Source organism: Aspergillus aculeatinus (assembly GCF_003184765.1).
Source record: "Aspergillus aculeatinus CBS 121060 unplaced genomic scaffold BO66scaffold_11, whole genome shotgun sequence".
Classification (NCBI taxonomy): Eukaryota; Fungi; Ascomycota; class Eurotiomycetes; order Eurotiales; family Aspergillaceae; genus Aspergillus; species Aspergillus aculeatinus.
In genome coordinates, this window is record NW_020291480.1 from 32,603 (window position 1) to 51,499 (window position 18,897).

The 18,897-nt window shown below is 55.4% G+C and overlaps 6 protein-coding genes and 1 non-coding gene across 7 annotated transcripts; 5 read left to right on the forward strand and 2 right to left on the reverse strand.

The window, feature by feature from the left end:
- Positions 1-1,063: 1,063 nt before the first annotated feature.
- BO66DRAFT_369006 (acyl--CoA ligase) lies at positions 1,064-3,103 on the forward strand. Its single transcript, XM_025645355.1, has 4 exons — positions 1,064-1,378; positions 1,446-1,829; positions 1,895-2,315; positions 2,378-3,103. Exons 1-4 carry the CDS (start codon positions 1,103-1,105, stop codon positions 3,019-3,021), a joined length of 1,725 nt encoding a protein of 574 aa, XP_025506291.1. The 5' UTR covers positions 1,064-1,102; the 3' UTR covers positions 3,022-3,103.
- A 13-nt stretch (positions 3,104-3,116) lies between these two features.
- Positions 3,117-3,188, reverse strand: BO66DRAFT_t91. The gene has a single exon. It is a non-coding gene; the product is annotated as a tRNA-Arg (tRNA).
- Positions 3,189-3,634: 446 nt separating this feature from the next.
- BO66DRAFT_344519 (putative pectin methylesterase) lies at positions 3,635-10,506 on the reverse strand (the record flags this gene model as incomplete). The annotated part of the gene is made up of 3 exons (XM_025644517.1): positions 10,435-10,506; positions 9,195-10,303; positions 3,635-8,069 (listed from the first exon to the last, which is right to left on the reverse strand). Exons 2-3 carry the CDS (start codon positions 10,160-10,162, stop codon positions 3,635-3,637), a joined length of 5,403 nt encoding a protein of 1,800 aa, XP_025506292.1. The 5' UTR covers positions 10,163-10,303; positions 10,435-10,506.
- Positions 10,507-12,269: 1,763 nt separating this feature from the next.
- BO66DRAFT_389809 (uncharacterized protein) lies at positions 12,270-13,064 on the forward strand. Its single transcript, XM_025646867.1, has 2 exons — positions 12,270-12,593; positions 12,660-13,064. The coding sequence occupies exons 1-2, from the start codon at positions 12,290-12,292 to the stop codon at positions 12,989-12,991; spliced, it is 636 nt and encodes a 211-aa protein (XP_025506293.1). The 5' UTR covers positions 12,270-12,289; the 3' UTR covers positions 12,992-13,064.
- A 205-nt stretch (positions 13,065-13,269) lies between these two features.
- Positions 13,270-14,872, forward strand: BO66DRAFT_469425 (Gfo/Idh/MocA family protein; the record flags this gene model as incomplete). Its single annotated transcript, XM_025652724.1, has 4 exons — positions 13,270-13,291; positions 13,360-13,380; positions 13,455-13,985; positions 14,050-14,872. The coding sequence occupies 4 exons, from the start codon at positions 13,270-13,272 to the stop codon at positions 14,556-14,558; spliced, it is 1,083 nt and encodes a 360-aa protein (XP_025506294.1). The 3' UTR covers positions 14,559-14,872.
- A 163-nt stretch (positions 14,873-15,035) lies between these two features.
- On the forward strand, positions 15,036-16,868 carry BO66DRAFT_446396 (uncharacterized protein; the record flags this gene model as incomplete). Its single annotated transcript, XM_025651679.1, has 1 exon — positions 15,036-16,868. One exon carries the CDS (start codon positions 15,036-15,038, stop codon positions 16,689-16,691), a length of 1,656 nt encoding a protein of 551 aa, XP_025506295.1. The 3' UTR covers positions 16,692-16,868.
- Positions 16,869-17,206: 338 nt separating this feature from the next.
- BO66DRAFT_389811 (putative short chain dehydrogenase/reductase) lies at positions 17,207-18,635 on the forward strand. Its single transcript, XM_025646868.1, has one exon. The coding sequence runs from the start codon at positions 17,551-17,553 to the stop codon at positions 18,622-18,624; it is 1,074 nt and encodes a 357-aa protein (XP_025506296.1). The 5' UTR covers positions 17,207-17,550; the 3' UTR covers positions 18,625-18,635.
- The last annotated feature ends 262 nt before the right edge of the window (positions 18,636-18,897 follow it).

An 18,897-nucleotide genomic window follows, 5' to 3' on the forward strand; every position in this document is an offset into this window, starting at 1 on the left:
GTTCCCAGCCTGCCAGGCCATGCTCCTGCTGCCCATTCTGCACGGGTTCCCACGTGGGAATGAGGTCGCATGATGCTCGAGACTTCCAGTCTATTGCTTGACTATTGGCTCTGCTGCCCGTGCCACCCTGGACTAGTGATGCTGCTGGAGGTCGGAGATTTCACCCGACAGTGAGTAGTAGTCCGGCTGCGACCGGGCAGGATGTGGGGAAACATGTAGATCGAAGGACATACTTATACTCCGTAGGTGAGCATGTAGCTATCGACAAATGTGCATTAATTATATCGGCCGTTTGAAAGATTAGGGTAGGTTTGGTCAGTGGCGACTGCGGTGGCTCCTTCTCGCCGTCCCGTCTAGGACTCACTATGCTCGATTTTCCTGGGCAGCAACCAGAATAACATGCTTCATAGGCCAAGCTACGACCGCAATCCATGCATTGGAGTCATAACATCTACATCCATGTGGTTTTGAAAGATGATTTCGACTTAAGCAAAATCGCGACCGTTGGAAACGAAGCCATTGTTGGGGATCTCCGGCTGCGGACTTAGGGTTTCCGCGAGGTCCTCACTCTTCGAGTCGACCACTCCATCTTCTCGCAAGAGAGGGTCTTGCTGGCTGGCAGTGAAGTCTCGCATTTCCTTGCTGCATGGCTCATGCTAATTATCTCCAGAAATCGACCCCTGTGCTCATTTCACCCACTGAGCTGGCAGGTGGGCTTAGTCTAGGTGGTCTGATCCCCAGGCCAACGGTCGCCGTTGAAACCCCCGGTGGAGCCAGGAAAGCCATCTGGAGGACGAATGTTGGCTGCTTCGCTTGCCTCGGCTTACGCTGGCAGGTGGGTAGGCCCGGGCTAAGGCTGCTGATCATCTCAATTCTCCAATGAGGCTGTTCATGAGCTGCTCGATGGGGCCTGCAGTCATCCTGTCATGGTGAAACGCGGCTGAAGGCTTAGGAAGAGCCAAGCAGGGATCATTCTGAGGTCAGCAACACCACCGTCGGCGTCTGCTATTAAAGGCCTTCTCCATCCACCACTGCTGCATTTTCTTTTCGTCTTTTCGAATATCTCGACACCAGCGAGCATCCATTCTCTAGATCTCCCGCCATGGTCTTTTTTCCGCCCAAGTGGGTAGGCGAATTGCCTCCCATCCCCGACACGGTGCCCCTCTGCGACTTCATGCTCGACGAGCGATATGGGCGTGCCCCCATCGACCAATCGCCCGCTCCATACGTTTGCAATGTCACCGGCCAGGGTTACTCACCGGCCGAGATCGTCGAGCGGGTGGATTACATGGCCCGGGCCCTTTCTCGCAAGTTGGGCTGGGAACCCAACACCGGGGCAGCAGAAGACAAAGTCATTGGAATCTTCAGTATGAATACGGTGAGTCAACAGTCCCTGGAGTCCCATCCAGAGTCCCACCCGGAGCAATGCTGACGTTTCCTCGAAGATCGACACAATGCCTCTGTCCTGGGCGGTGCATCGATTATCGGGGATAGTCTCGCCCGCCAACGCCGCGTATTCGGCCTCGGAATTGGCCTATCAGATGAGGGACTCCAAGGCCACGGTGCTTTTCACTTGTCTGCCCTTGTTGGCCACCGCGCTGGAAGCAGCAGCCCAAGTCGGGATCCCCCGTCAGCGCGTCTTCGTGCTCGAGACGCCCGTCGAACCGGGCCAGTCGCTCCCCGCCGCAGCATCGGAGTTCGAGACGGTATCACAATTGGTCGCAGCAGGCCAGACGCTGCCCCCAGTAGCTCCGTTGAAATGGCAGGCCGGGCAGGGTCGCCGTCAGCCAGCATTTTTGTGTTATTCCAGCGGTACTTCCGGGCTGCCGGTACGATATCTCGCACAGCCAAACCCTCTCCCTCTCTTCCCGGCCACTAACTGTCCTCTCCCCAGAAAGGCGTGATGATCTCCCACTACAACATGATAGCCAACATCCTCCAATTCAAGCAATACGATGAAGCATCGGGAATGCGCACCAAGGGCAAGTCTGAGGTGACGAGCTGTGTCTTGCCCATGAGCCACGCCTACGGGCTGAACTACGTCGCGCACTACGCGGCCTACCGCGGCGACCAGACGGTGGTGTTCGCGCGCTTCCAGCTGGAGAGCCTTCTGGAGGCGACGCAACGTTTCAGAATCACCGTTCTCCTCCTAGTGCCACCCATCGTGCTGCGCATCGCCAAGAGCCAGGAGCTGTGCCGACGGTATGATCTCAGCAGCGTGGTGGGACTCTTCACGGGGGCAGCTCCGCTGGGCGAGGAGGTCGAGGCAGCGGTGCGAGAGCAGTATCCCGCCATGAATATCGGTCAGGGCTATGGTGGGTGCCCACCAGCACAATGATACATTCCGATACACCACTGACCCAGTGTCCTCCACCAGGAATCACCGAAGCCACCACCGTAGTCGGCCTAACCCCCATCATCGACCAATGGGCCGGCTCCGTGGGCTGTCCGATGCCAGGCTCGCAGTGGAAGCTCCTCGACCCCGACGGCAGCGAAATCACCTCCTACGACACTCCAGGCGAGGTCGTCATCGCTGGCCCCAACGTGACGATGGGGTATCTCAACAACCCCAAAGCCACCGTCGAATCCTACCGGGACGGCTGGTACCACACGGGCGACGTGGGCGTGATGCGGCTGAGCCCCCGGGGCAACGAGCATCTGTTCATCATCGACCGGATCAAGGAACTGATCAAAGTGAAGGGGCTGCAGGTGGCCCCCGCCGAACTGGAGGCGCATTTGCTGGCGCACCCCGCCGTGGGCGATTGCGCCGTCATCCCCGTGCCCGATTCCGAGGCCGGCGAGCTGCCCAAGGCGTTTGTGGTCAAATCGGCGCAGGCTGGACCGGATGATGCCGCCACCGTCCAGGCGATTGTCGCGCATGTGCAGGAGACCAAGGCCCGGCATAAGTGGCTGAAGGGCGGCGTCGAGTTCGTGGATCTCATTCCCAAGAGTCCTAGTGGGAAGATCCTGCGACGGTTGCTGCGCGATCGGGAGAAGAAATCTCGACAAGTGAAGCTTTGAGAGGCGGTGGTGAAGTTGAATCAAGGTTGGCTGATCGCGGGACTATATTGAGAGTCATAAAATAATGATGAGCAATTCGCAGAGTAAAAAAAGAATGACCTACGCAGGGCTCGAACCTGCAATCTCTTGATTCGTAGTCAAGCGCCTTACCATTGGGCCAGCAGGCCAGTTGTTGAGGAATAGCTTTTTTTCTGGCCCCAGAGTCCACCTAACAAATAAATCTGCTAAACAATCATGCGACATCTTTTGCATTTCATCACGCACCTTGCATTGTCCCAACTACACGTACCACGTACTTGACACTGAATTGACAGTTTGTGCTGCTCCTTCTATGAGAAAGTGATACTAACGCTAGGAAAACATTGTTACACAGCCTCCAAGCATCCCTCCCTTGCACAATTGCTGTCTGCTAGAGATATATATGTGCTCGTGTCAAGAGCGTTCGGGGCACACCGCATCCTACTCGCCCAATCTTCAATACGTACAACGACAAGCAACTACTCATTCAATACACATCGCTTGGAGTATTAAAGCATAGATTAAGTAAATTATATAACTAGTATACAGGAATCACAAACCCGAACTCAAAAAGAGGATGAAGAGAGTGGATCCCTCAGTCAGTAGGGCAGGCCTTGGCACTCTTGGAGGTCTTGGTCACAGTCTCCGTCTCGGTGACGGTCTGATTGATGGTAGACGTGCGAGTGCTGGTCGCCCGCTCCGTGATTGTCACCGAGGGCTCAAGGCTGAGAGTGGTTGTCTTCAGTACCGTAGTGGAAGGAGTCGCCAGAGTGACGGTCTCCTTAACAGTGGTCACGGTGGCCTTGGTCTTGGTGATGGTGCTCTGGGGCAAGGTGACCGTGGACTTGATCGTGGTGGTCTTCAGGCTGGTGACGGTCACCGTCGCTCCCGGCACAGACACAGTCGAGGTCTTGGTGGCCGCCGATGTGATCGTGTCGGTGATCGTGCTGGCCTTGAGCGTAGTAGTCTTTGCAACCACCGTGGTGCTGCTCTCGGTCAGAATGACGGTCACGGCCTTGATGGTTTCTGTGGCCACTTTGGTGGTGGCCGACACACTGGTGATAGTGCTAGTGGAGGCCTTGAGTGTCGAGGTCTTGCCAGTGGTCTTGGTTGTGGTAGATGTAACGTAGACCGTAGGCGAGGCGAGCTCGTCAGTCGAGGTCTTGACATAGGTCGTCAGGGTGGTATACTGAGTGACGGTGGCCGCGTTCACAGCAGCGCGGGGCAGAATCAGAGCGCGCTTGGCGTTGGCGGCAGGGATACAGCTGAGGGTGGTGGTGACACTCTTCGTGGTGGTCTTGGTGGAGGTCACGTCGATGGTGGTGGTGGTGGCCTTGGTGCTCTTCGTGCTAGTACCGCCGCTGCCCTTGGTGACGGTGGTGTACGAGGTGACCTTGACGGTGCCAGGAGTGGAGGTCTTAACGCTGGTTGTCGTGCTGGCCACGGTCTCGGTGATCGTCTTGGCCTTGGCAGACGAGGTCACGGTGCTGGTGGCGGTGACCGTGCTCTTGACCGTGGTGGTGACATCGCCCTCGGTGACGGTAGCGGTGACCGTCGTGGTGTCTTTGACAGTAGTCGTCTTGGTGCTAGCAGGAGCCGTGATGGTCTCGATATCCGAACTGGTGATCACCGTCGATTGGATGCTCGTCACCGTCGGTTCGACGATGGTCGTGGTGCTGGATATGGTGGTCTTCTCGACGGTGGTCTTGAAAGACTCAGCCAGAGTCACGGTAGTGCCAATGTCCTGCGTGACCGTCACCTTGACAGTGGAGGTACGATCAGCAGGTGTAAGGGTGGTGAAGGCCGTCTCCTTATCAGTGACAGTCACGAGGGTAGTGAAAGTCGCCGTGGGAGTTGCCGTGGCCAACACTGATGTGCTGGGGATCACGCCGGTGCTGGTGACTGGCAGGGTCGTCGAGTTGCCCGGCACGAAAGGAGTGCCATCAACCAGAGTGAAGTTGATCCAGGAAGTCGAGGCGAAGAAGCTGGTGAGCTCAAATTGGGCGACCGTACTGGCATCCATGACTGTCGCAAACGACGCCCGATCGGCGGTGGACGATCCAGGACCATAGTTCTGGTATTCACCAAACAGAACACCATCGGTCTGGGGACTGCTGGAGGACCACTGCTCCCATCCAGCCGCCTCGACGCAGGAGTCAAGGTACGATTCGACATATGCCACGCGAGCGTAGTTGTTCCAGGGGCGACCCAACGAGATCTCGGACATGCTGCCAGCTCCAGAAGCCGGGGTGATGGTGCACTGGTCGAACACAAAGCCGCCAACCGTGGTGCTAGTACTGCGCTTGTCGGCCGTCAGGTTGATGCCATCTTCGTTGGGAGAGATGGTCGAGTTGAGGAAGTAGCCAGATCCAGAACCCCAGATCATATCGATATTACCCTCAATGTAGCTGTTGCTGGCGAAAAAGTAGCCGTTGATCAACAGCGCATCTTGATTACCCGTGACCTGGCAGCCATAAAGTGAGGCGTATTTGCTAGACTTGACGGCGAATCCGAGGGAGGCGTAGTTCTTGGTCGTGCCGTAATTGTTCACGAAATTGATGTTGACTGCCTGCAAGTAGTTGCCCGTAGCATATACGGTGGCGCTGTCCGAGTTGGACTCGTCGGCCTGCGTGTCCACACCGTGGTTGTACTGGATCGTTACCTGGTTGCTCGAATAATCGAGGTGATTGTCCGAGTATCCCATGAAGATCGTGGTGCCGGACCGGTTGACCACCAACTGTTCCTCGTACGTACCAGGGTAGATGAACACCGTGGGTGTCACCTTGCTGGAGGTAGGCAGAGCGTTGAGTGCACTTTGAATAGTATCATAGGTCGTCACATTGGCAATAGCCGTCTTCGACACAAGGTAAGCCCCAGCCGGAGGGGTCGTTCCATCATAGACCGTGGTTGAGTTCGAACCAGTGGTAGTTGTAGTTGTAGACGCAGGCTGAGGGGTGACAATAGAGTCCCAGTAAGTCATATCAATCCAGTCAGTCGATCCCATAACCTCGGCCAACGTGTATGTGTCCGAGGTCAACAACGTACAGTACCCAAAGGCCTCGCGCGACGCAGCATTGTTCTCCCAGTTGCCGGGGCCAGTGTTGTTATACTCAGCGAACGTGACATAGTCGGTGCGAGGATCAGTCGTGCTCCAGACCTTCCAGCCAGCGGGGTTGATGATATCCGTGAGATAAGAGTTCTTCACAACCACAAGCGCGTATTTTGAGTAAGGCCGACCCAAGTAGACAAGCTCGGTCAAGTCGACCGTGGCATCGCTGGCTGCCTCAAAAAGACACTGGTCAAAGATATACCCACCAACGGCGGTCGATGAGGCACGGCTTTGGGCAGTGATGGCAGACTTCTGACGTTTGGCACCAATAGTGCAGCCCTTGAAGTAGGCCTTGGAGTAACCCCAGATGAAGTCGATGGCACCCTCGATGTAGGACGATTCGTAGTATTGGTAGCCAGTGGTACTGCCGGTGAGCAGGGTGTCTTGCCAGCCAACGAGGCTGCAGCCGTAGAAGCCAATTTCAGAGCCATAGATCGAACCAGCGAGAGTCACGTACGACGACTGGGAGCCGTCCAGGTTGGCGGTGTTGATGATGTTGATGTTGTACAAAGCAATCTGGTTGCTGGCGGTGGCGAAAGTAGCTGTCTCAGCATCCGAGTGACCTGTCGGCAAAGGGCTGACAGACAAGCCCCGCGAGTAGGTAATGGTGACTTGATTGTTCATGTATGTAGCACCGGGACTGCCAGACTGATAGCCAATGATCATCACTGGGCCATCACGGTCCACTGACGGCACTTGCTCGTTGTACGAGCCGGCGTACATGAAGATGATCTGAGTGGAAGAGTCATCGGGCAGAGAAGCCAGCGCGTCGGTCAGACTACTGTACGAGCCGTTGACAGCACCGCTAGGCGAGACGAGTACTGCACCTGCCGGGGGCACAGTGCCACTAGTCGGATGCGCCCAGGTGGCAGTGGCAGTCGACGTTGACGTGTTGGTGCTGGTCGCGGTTGACGGCCCCGTCAGACTGTATGAAGGCACATAGTTATAGGCAGTCATGTCCAGCCAAGTGGTATCGCCGACCCATGACGACAAGCTATACGAGGCTGCCTGGGTGGCAGTCAGGTTGGTAGCGAAAGAGACACGGCTCGAGGACCAGGCTCCAGGACCGGAATTGTTGTATTCTCCGAAAGTCACATACGCGGTGTTGGGAGAACTTGTCGACCACTGTTCCCAGCCAGCAGCGTTGATGTGCTTATCCAGGTAGGAGTTCATGTAGACCGCAATGCTGTATGCCGAATAAGGCCGTCCGAGATATGACTTGCCGTAAGTCGACCCATAGGTGCTGGTGTAGGTGACATAGCAGGTATCGAAGACGTAACCGCCAGACGCGGTTGATGAAGAACGACTCTGCGCCGCAATGCACGCCCCTGGAGTGTTTGTAGCGATGTAGCATTGATGGAAGTAGGCGGTCGAATAGCCCCAAATGTAATCAATCGACCCTTCGATATAACAATTAGAGAAGACCTGCGTGCCCTTGTTGGCGAGCAAGGTGTCTTGGAAGCCGATAAAGGAGCAGCCATAGGCCGCCATGTTAGTGCCATAAAAGTCAGCAGCCAGCGCGGCTGTGTTGCTGGTCTGGGGATAGGTGTTCTGGAAGTTGATGTTGTACAGGGCCAAGCCGGTGCCGTCAGTCTTCTTTGCGTTGATGACAGGTGTACTCTCATCTTTGCCGGCACTGGTGAGCTCTCCGTTTGAGAACTCGATGGTGACCAGGTTCTGAGTGTAATCATTCTCGAACGAAGTCTCACCGCGCAGAGTGACCTTTCCAGAGCGCGTGATAGAAATTTGCTCAGTGTAAGTACCTGCAAGGATGTAGATGGTGTAAGCCTTGCCGTCACTGGGCAGAGCAGCGATAGCTGCAGTGACATTGCGATACTGTCCAGTGGTAGCATTCTGCGAGACCACGAATGTCGAGGTGCTCGTGGCTGCCGCACTTGTGGCTGAGGCTACGACAGACGAGCTTGCTGTAGCAGTGACAGAAGCACTGGCAGAGGAGGAAACGGAGGAGCCATAAGCAGAATCCGGGAAGCCGGAGAAGGGAGCAATGGCTGATGTATCAATCCAGCTCGTGCTCCCCAAGACATCAGTAACAGAATACGAGCTATCATCAGACAGGATATCCACGACACTGCTCCGCGAGCTGGTGGAGGCGCCAGGGCCAGTGTTGTTATACTCTGCAAAGGTCACACTGCTGCTGGACGACGAGATTAACCAACCCAGTGGGGCGATGTGGGCATCAAGATACGAGTTCAGAACGGCAACATGGGCGTTGGTAGAGTAGTCCCGGCCCAAGTAGGTGCTGCTCTTCGGGACGGAGCTATCACTGGGTACAAAGGCGCAGCTGTCGAAAACAAATTGAGATGGCCCATAGGAAGTCTGGTAGGATTGCGCAGCAATGGTCTGACCGGTGGTGGTTCCATCCGAGATAATGCGAGAATTATACACGTAGATGCCACCGTAGCCCCAGATAAAGTCAGTGGTGCCCTCGATCCGACAATCGGAGAAGTAGAAGGCACCGTAATTGATCAGCAAACTTCCCTGAGAAGACTTGATGCCACAGCCGTAGAAGCCCAGGACTTGAGCCTTAGCAGCGACAGCCACTGCAATATTGTTCTTAGTGGGCGTATAGTCGTTCTCGAAATTGATGTTGTAGAAAGAAATCCCCTTGGCATAGTATTGGGACGCTTGGAACGTTGCGGTAGATGCAGATCCACCGTTGCTAGACAGCACTCCGGCGGTGTGAACGATGGTGACAGTATTGCTCGACTGGTCCAGCGCATTCGTAGTCTGCCCGCGGAATACAGTAGCTCCCTCACGGCTGATGGTAATGGCTTCCTCGTAAGTACCCGAAAGGATGTAGACGTACTGGGTAGTAGAATCGGAAGGCAGAGCAGCAACAGCCGAGGCAATGCTGGTGTACTGCGCACAACCTCCAGAAGGACCAACCACTAGGGCACTAGTAGGTACCGTGGAGGGCAAGGAACATCCAGTGGAAGACGAGGTGGTTGCAGACGAGACAGCCGAGGAAGAAGCAGACACTCTGACCGCAGCCGACGACACCGTAGTCGTCCCAGTGGCACTCGACCGAATCAGAGTCGAAGCAGCGCGGGTGGCTGTGACCTGGGATGCGGGTGCCGAGGTGGCACTGATGCTGGACGAGGCCGTAGTACCAGGAGTAAATGTTGATTGCTGGATGACATCAGCACTCTCAATAGCGGCCAGAACGTCAGTATCGACCCAATCGGTGTTGGTCGCGGCGAATTGATAATAGACACTAGCAAAGACCTGGGCTGGGGAGAATCGAGTGAGGTCAGATGCACTCAGCAGGTGAACATATGCTGACCGCTTAGCTTCGTTGTTCGCATAGGAGCCCGCGCCGGTGTTCTCGAATTCACCATAAAAGTTCCGAGGGTCCGTAGAGTAGCTGTCGGTGTAGGCACCCGTGGCTGTGATCAAGCTGCCCAGAGTCGAATCCCGGTAGACCACCACGGAGCCGTAGCCATTGTTGGCCGCTCCAAGGTAGACGTTCTTCGTACTGGTGCCGGACTTCTGCTGCACCGAGCAGGAATCGAAGACGACGGTGGAGTTGTAGAGAACCGAGTTATACGTAGTACCTCTGTTGTAGACGATCAAGGCACTATTGTCCACGGGTACGACCGTAGTATTGTACACATACAAGCCGGGATACCCATAGATGATCTTGTCCAGCGCTTCGATGTAGCTGTCGGCAATGACGGCAAGACCCAAGTTGGCATTGATACCCAGACTCCCAGCCGAGACGAATTGACAGCCATAGAACGCGTTCTTGGAGCCGCGAATGGTGGCAGCCGCATAGCTGCCAGTAGCCGTGTTGACAAAGTTGATATTGCGGAAGGTGATACCAAGGACATTAGACGAAATGGTCAGAGGACTTGTGGCCGAGATGGTGACCTGGTTCTGGCTATAATCGCGCTGGCTGGGGGATTCAGCGATGACGGTAACAGTTGCGGTAGCCGAGACGGTCACGGCTTGGGTGTAGGTGCCGGCCTTGACGGTCACAGTGGGGATGCCCATCGACTGAGCGTAGGAAATGGCATCTCCAATGGCGGTGAATTGCCCGGAGGTGTCTGTGGCAACGACGACAGCGGTGGCAGATGCTGGAGAAGAGTCAGTGATGTGAGAAGAGAAGGAGATACATGGTGCAGATAAGACTGACTCGAGGCGGACGTCGTGGCAGCATTCTCAGCGGACGATACAGTATTCACTACCCGTGTGGCAGTTGTGGCATCCTGCGTGCTAGCTGGGGATGCTGCAGCCGCGGTGGGGATGACTGCCTGAGAGGTGACGGAAGAAGAGGACGGTAGGGCAGCAGCACAGCTCTGGGCCAGAGCCAGGCCGGCGACGCCCAAGACAGACCAGACTTGCATGGTGGTTGTCGTTACTCGTCCGATTCTGGACCACGATCAAGCGCGGAACCAGTCGGAAGGAGGTAGTAGGGACGAACAGGGGTAGAGATTAAGGGCCATGGGCCATGGGCCATTACGAAGATATTTATACACTGAGCCGGGCAGTTGAGGGCATTCGGCCTGTAGGTGGCAGCGAAGAGTTCTGCAGGCCAGGGGCAAGCGTAGCCGAGGGGATTTCCAGGGCAGATCGATCATGGTCCCGGTGACACCACGATGAGGGCCGGGGCACTAAAGCCCAAGATGGGATTTTGATCCGATTACGAAGGCGATGAAGACTAATAGATTGCTTGATTGCTGAAGAGCAGCTGCCAAGCACGTGGCGTCGGAGTCCAGCCGGAAGAAGCCCTAACGCTTCACGATTGGTGGCATATCTGATAAGCACCAAGCACCAGTTTGGAACGGCCGAAAGGACGATAAGCATTGCGCATGGTTCGGGCCAGGGGGAGGTAAATCTAGGCGATTGGCATCCGTGTCGATCGGTTCCTGGCCTCGTGTCTTCCCCCGTTCCTGACCGGAGATCATTCGCTTCTCGCATCTCTTGCATCAAGGTTGAAAGACTCCCTTGGCACAATAGGCACGAGATGATGTCTGTTGCCCTCTCTCTCCCTCTCTTTGTCTCCCTAGATGGATATGGATTGGTTGTTGCGTGGACAAGTGCAAAATTTGCTCTCGGGATCGCAGCCCCCTTTCTCCCCGAGTGACCTTGGAAGGGATCGGGTGTCAGGAACGCCATAGACTCGGCCAGATGCTGCGAAGATGCGGCCGGGCCTTGGAGTGGCTAGATCGAGGGGTGTCGAGTGGACGAGCCGAAGGTTGGCTGGCAGCGAATTCCCGGTTGCGGGTCTGCGGGTCTGGCATTCAGCACCGCCACACTGACCATCCATCGCCTGAGCGGGAATGGGATTCTCCGAGCTGGCTCCATTGAGGTAGTCCGCCGGTCGTGGCGTTTGGATGAGCCAGTGTTGGTGGTGCGGTGTCTCCGATGGAGATTCGAAGGAGATTCGAAGGAGATTTGACTAGGGACTAGACTAGGTAAGTAGTCGATGGCTCAAGCGGACGTTCCAAGGATAACGGAGGCTCTGGAAGAGAAGAAGGGAAGCATTGTGGCAAGAGAATTTCGCAAGAATGAAAGAATGAAAGAGTGACCAGAAAAGCTTTGGATCATGTGGAGTGCAGGAGAATGGATCCGTTGGAGAGGATGGAAAGGATGGAAAGGATGGAAAGGATGGAAAGGATTGGTGTTTTGGTATACAAGTAGAAGGGACTCGAGAAGTTGGAACAAGAACTTGGAACCTGCAGGGACGGGATTTTCGATTCTAGGTGGGTTGCCTCAGGCAGGAACTTTATTATGCGCCCCCGCACAAAGTTATGCACGCTGACATAATGACCCCTGACACTGCATAATTCCACACACACCTTACTAGGTATAGCGGCAGCAAATCTTAGCCATGCAATCAAAACTCGTCAAAACACGCCAAACTGAACTCAGGGTCATGCAATTTCGACAGACTTCGATAGTAATGCTACGCAGGTACGACTAGGTTGCGCTAAGTGGGGCCAGACCTGGCCTGATACGAGGAGTTTCACCTGCAAGCCCACCAACAGCAAGCCAACAGCAGCAGTAGCATTATCATTGCGCAGGGGCACCAGGGACCGATGTAACTCTTATATTCGTTGTAGATCGCCCGCTCTACAGTTCAACTTGACAGGTTCCCTGCAGCACTACCCAGTAACCATGAAATCTACCGTCTACTCGCTGGCGGCTCTGCTGCCCTTGGTCCTCCCGACCCAAGCCAACGACCTCTGGGCGCAGGTCAGCTGCTTCACCTCCACTGGAAACATGGAGAACATGGGGAGCTATGAGTTCCAATCGGTCGGCCACTGTACAACTGAATGCGAGAAGGTCAACGGGGTGTTTGCCGCGGTGCAAGAGGAGCTGTGTTACTGCGGAACTGCGGCTCTTGATATCCAGGACATGGCCTTGGCCGACGACGAGAGTGCTTGCAATGCCGCGTGCCCCGGTTATGCTGTTGATACGTGTACGAATGAAGTTCTCTTTCCCGAGACAATGCCTGTCTATCTTGCTGACCTGACCTGACGAACAGGTGGCGGGGATGGTGTCTATTCCCTGTGGGTTTCGCAAGCATATGCCTTGAGCTTAAATGACGACGACGACGACGACGACGACGACGATGACGATGAGTCCGGCAGTGATTCCTACAGTGACTGGAACAATACATCCACTGCTGTCGCAACCACCACTGCTTCTGCTTCCGCGACCACTGCGATAAATGCTGTATTGACATCGCCCAGTGTCAGTGGTCCCACTTCATCAACGACTGCTGCGGCCAGCCAAACCGCGACGGGCAGTGCTGCCATCACCACGACTACTTCTACCTCGGGAGCCAGTCGCCGCTTCAGAATTCTCTTTTTCTGAGGATGCAGGGGGGGTTAAGTCAATCTCATGGTGTATCCACATAAATATAAATATAATGTATATTATCCTCAACATGATGCTAAGGTTGTTTCTCATTCGTGGAAGTTGGCTGCCCGAGGATGACGCGATCTGCAGGCTGGATGGCATTCCAGACCCTAGTCGTCACTCACTCATTTATTTATTTAGAGTACAAATCCTGATCCCACTCCGCGCCACAATACCTTACCTGTCACCACCTCCTTAATCTTGGAAAATATCCGATGACACAGCAAGCAAGTATGGTTCGTTGGGGAATTTTAGGTGCGATGAGTTGATTTCCAGGACCAGCCAGCTACAGTCCAACTAAGCGCTCATCCCATCTTGATTAGGAACCGGCGACAATGCCACCAGTCAGTCGTCCATCGAAAAACCCCCAATCACTTCCAAGTTGCCACCTTTAACTCAGTATACCTACCATGTACAGAGTTCGTCAAAGACCTTCTCATCGACCCTGCCACCCGCCAGGTCCACGACGTCACCCATGACATTGTGGCGGTCGCTTCGTCCAGCACGATAGAAAAAGCCCAGAACCTCCTCTCCACTACCCACACCCCGTCCACTGCTCGTGCCTACGGTTCTTACGAAGCCCTCGTCGCTGATCCCAACGTCGACATTGTCTACGTTGCGTCTCCTCACTCACATCATTTTGCCCACACGCGTCTGGCCTTGCTCGCCAATAAACACGTCCTCGTGGAGAAGGCTTTCACGGTGAATGCCGAGCAGGCCCAGGTGCTCGTGGATCTGGCCAGGAAACGAGGACTTTTCCTCATGGAAGCGCTTTGGACCCGGTTCTTCCCTCTCACACGCCACGTACAACATCTCGTCCGAGAAGGGGCCATCGGGACGGTTCAGCGGATCGTGGCCGATCGGAGCCTGGGTCGCAACGTGGAGGAGCTGTATGGCACCGAGCATCGCCTGGTCAGCCCCGCCTTGGCTGGCGGCGCCTTGCTGGACTGTCGGTTTTTCCTCGGCCTCCGCCAAATCTCAGTCTTCATGCTAACATGGGATTTTGTTTCTAGTGGCCGTCTACCCCTTGACCTGGGTCTTCCTTTTCCTGAGTCCCGACCGGCCTCTTGCTTCGGTTCCCCTGCGAACGACCGGCTCCGTGATCAAGTACAAAGAGACAGGGGTAGATGAGACCGTAACGGTCGTCCTCACCTCCCCTGAAACGCAGACGCAGGGGGTAGCGACGGCTAGTCTCCGAGTCACGGCCGATCCGCAAGAACCAGGCGTCCGCATTCTTGGGACAAAAGGACAGATCCAAGTATTTGGACCCGCCGCGCGTCCGGATAGTATCAAAGTGGTGGTTTATGGGTCGGCGGGAGACGTTTCTACAACCGCATTTCCGATCCCGGTGGGCCATGGACTGTTCTGGGAGGCAGATGAATGTGCCCGGCGCGTGCAGGCTGGCGAGCGCGAATCGCCGGTCATGCCCTTGGCAGAGACGCTATTGATGATGAGGGTGTTTGACCAGGTTCGCGAGCAGAATCAGTTGCAGTACCCGGATGAGATCGAAGCTATTGCATAGGCCCTGGGGGCACCATATACCACTTTCCGTTCTCGGAGCTGTCGGGTGAATATGAGGATCGCAGCGTGTGAATGTGCGATCAGGCTTATCCCGTCGAAGTCCATCCTGACCTAGGTCACGATGAGTAGTTTCCATTCCTCCAGCTAAATTCTCCGGTGAGAATAAAGATATCATGGGGAAAGGACAATTTCCGGACACACTATAAGAAGTTCTTCACAATCTTACCGGGTTATACCCTCAAACAGTGATGGGTTGATATCCTCCTCTTGCTATGGCTTTTCTGGGCATACTCACCGTCCATTTTGATGGAGTGTTTCGGTTGGACGAGTTGTGGAACGGATGATTGCACTCATTTCTACCGGCGTCGGAAGTCACATCATGGTGTATATAAAGATTCATGCGAACACCACTGGTGGCGACTATTCCCTCTGTAACCCCCGCTTAGTCCGCTTACACACCAACGGAAAAGGCTACACCATGATTTTCCCCTTTGAGAAACTCCCTGCGATCACCCAGATCGAGAAGATCGCCCAGATCTTCGACGAGGCCGAAATCAAGTACATCGTGTGGACTGGCTCCATAGTTCGGCTATACGGAGTGGAGGATACCCAGTTGGGCGTGCCGCACTACATCGAATTCGTCGTCGAAAATGCCTCTATGGCCCGTGCGGTCCAGCTTCTTTACGAGAAGAGCTTCAGTCGTGGTCTGAACCAGGTGTGCGGCCGATCCGGGGGTTCTCATGATGTGGGAACCGAAATCGTGCAACTGTCCACCGGGGGCGCGCCGCACTTGGATCTGTACCTGCACACATGCTCCAAGGTCCTTGGGTCATGTGTAGTCCCCGAGGACGATGATGAGATCTGGATGAATGAGGACCAGTGGGAACTCCCCAAGTTCGTTCTAACCAGGCTCAGGATGCTGAAGCCGGTGTACTATATTAAGATGCACCTAATCCAGTGGGCGCGGCGGTGGTGTTTGGGGCCGGAAGAAAGCTATCACTGGTTCATGGGCGCGCGCGTCCTGGACTATCTGATCTCAAGGAAGCTCAAACCGGAGGTCATCGGCTATGAGGCCCTGGACCATCACTTGGATGGAGTCTGGCGCGCGGTGCATGCTCGAGAGCCTTTCAAGGAGCTTGAGGTCTATGTGCAGCGCATGGCGCAGGCCTTGGACAAGGTAGGCATCCTCGCGCCTTTGCCCACCCCTCAGTGGCCAGAGAAATTGGCTCGCGACATCTACGATGGTGATGTCCCTGATTACAGTGCTTTTGCCGGGGGATCCATGGCGAGCACGTCTGGCGATAGTTTTCATCCCACAATCGCGAATACTTCGGTTGCGAGTAGTTTTGCAGCCCTTAGTGATCCCAGCACGCCTGTGACTGAGGAAGAGCCGCCAGCGCCCTCAAGGGCTGTGGCAAGCACTGCCACTTCGGACTCCGACAATGCCGCGGTTCAAGTTCCTGGTACCCCTGAAACTGAGTGGACTGCTAAGACTGACGTTGCTGAAGAAGGTGACGATCCCGGTGTTCCTGGAACTCCTGAAGAAGAGCTTACTGCGAGGAGCAAGGTGATTGGTGCTGCTGAAGATCCGACTGCCCCCGGACCATCTCCAAGCAGCCCTGAAGCCACCGCTGATGCTGAAGCCGATGTCGCTGCTTCTGATCCACCCAAAGATCAAGAGGCCTATCCCGTTCTTCCTGCCAACGTTTCATTTGGTTCTCTCCCCGAAACAGTCGCTGGCTCAGATTCCGAGCCAGGGTCTCCAATGGCCACCGAAGAAGATGAACCGGAGCAATATTCTGCAGGCTCTTCTATGGTGACCGAAGAGGACGTGGCGGCGCCGGTTCATGATCCTATGGAGCTTTCGTCTGCACATCCCAGTGCCAAAAACTCCTTCCGTGACGTGGAGTCGAGTCCGAGCACTCGGAAGAGTCCGGACAAGGATAGGGCTGAGCGTATTCCACCTTCTTTGACTTCGTCCACAGACTCCGAGCCACCTTCCTCTGTGGAGACAGAAGTGGAAGTGGCAGAGGCTCAACCCAGCCAGCTTGCTGTCAAGGACTCGGCCGGTGTTGGCACTAGCGATGATACCAGAGATAATCCCACCCCGGATGACATTTGTACGCAGTCCTGAGTCCTGCTGACTGCGGAGAGCGGATTGGCCACAGACGAGGGCAAGGAAAGTACAAAACAATAAAACAAAAACCAAGCTGATTGCTAATCCTGGTAGGGTCAGCACAGCATAATCCAACATAAATCACAAAGAAATTGAGATACAAAATAATGATCAAAACCAGAAAGAGAGAGAGAGAGAGATAAGCAGGACAAAATAACACTAACCGCAGAAAGACCCGAGTATCTTTGTATACGACACCGCAAGGAGTACCATAGACTGTATGTACACTGGCATGCGTACACGTACTGTAGAGTGGTGAGTACCGTACCTCTAGGATAAGGTATCTAGATGTAAGACATGTCCACGGTTGATGATGGGTCGGGCGATGGATGCCTCAGAAGTCAAGTGCTGCCTGGCTGCCTGACTGCCTGAGTGCCTGACCCCCACGGTCGCACTCCACGGTCGCACTGGGCAATTTTCGCCCGGCGTTCACAAGCAGATCGTCCACCCAACTACTTACACACCACAGCTGGCGACGGGTGGAGCAGCAGCAGCAAGAAACCCTCAAATGAGGCCACATTAGCCGATGAAGATCACCCCAGTCCAGTACAGCCACTGGATGATAACTTTACATACATCATGAACCTACTAGCCTGCCTGCCTGGCCGGCCCCGTCACGCAGCCAGCCTCCACCAGTCGATACGAGTAACACTCAGCTGAACATCGCACGCCACAGCTCAACCAGCAAGAAAACCCGATGAGCCATCGATGAGCCATCGATGAGGTCCGCACCCTGTTTGATTTCCGCTACAAAAGCTTCTGCTCAACCTCGGCCTCCCGTCGTCGGGGGTTGCTTTCACCAGCGGAAACAACCACCATGTTGAGCCTGGACTACAGCCTTTCGAACCTCCAAGGCAAAACGATCCTCGTCACGGGCGGTGCCTCGGGCTTCGGGGCCGCCTTTGCCACTCGCTGGGCTGCCGCTGGCGCCCAGGTGATTGTTGGGGACATCAATCCCGCCGGAGAGACGGCCGTGGCGCAGATTCGCTCCGACTCCTCCAACGACAACGTGCACTTCATCCATCTCGACGTCACATCGTGGGCTTCCCAAGTCAACTTCTTCCGACAAGCGGTGCAGCTCAGCTCGCACGGTGGGATTGATGCCGTCGTGGCTAATGCTGGCGTCAACGATCGGGACGAGGCGAGACGGCTCGAGTACCCTGCCGTGGACTACTCGAATGACCCCAACCCCCCAGCGCCCAGCATGAAGACGGTCGACATCAATCTGACGGGGGTCCTGTATACGGTCCACCTGGCCCAGTGGTACCTCCCTCGGAACCCCGACTCGCTACCATGCTCCGAAACCGGGCAGACCGCTCCGCGAGATCGCCATATCCTTCTGGTCGGCTCAACGGCGAGCTTGCACCCGCTCATCACTCAGGCACCCTACACGATCACCAAACATGCGGTCTTGGGTCTGTTCCGGTGCCTGCGCGTCACAGCCCCCGTTTCGGGCGGCATTCGCGTCAACATCATCTGCCCCTATTTCACCGACATTGGCATGTTGAATGGGCCAGGTCGCATGGTATTAGCTGGAGTCCCCCTCGGGCAGCCGGAGGATGTGGTCGAGGCGGCCACGTATCTCATGGCCAACCAGAAATGCAGCGGCCGCTCTCTGGTCACTGGCCCCCGGTTGAAGCTGGACCTCCCCGACCGTGCGTACTTGACCCGGGATTCTCTCGAGGAGGCGGTGCAGTACACGATTGCTGCGGGCGAGGATTACGAGAAAGGCGTTTGGGAGTGTCAATTGCACGATGTGGAGACCACGGACATCTTCACGGACCGGATGATGAAGGCCGTGAAAACGGTGGTGGCTGCGCGGGGATGGATTGGCTGGGCCAAGGGGATGGTTGGGGCGTTGCTTTGGCCGCTGACGAAGAGTTCGCCTTAGGCATAGTAGAGTTATACATAGTTATACATAGTTGGTGAATCCATGCAATTCGACACTCTTAACCAGATACTTGTATAGTTACTACCTACTAGGCTTGTACACCATTGCTCCCGACCGCGGCGGGCGCGTACTACGTATGACTTGATTGGGACTAGCGGTGTCACTGACTCGGGACGATCCCTCGATCGGTGCTTTCACGGTTACAACTTCATCTACCTATCCTCCACCGACAGCAACACATCTCACCTTATGCTAGTCTTTGCAGTCTTCGCA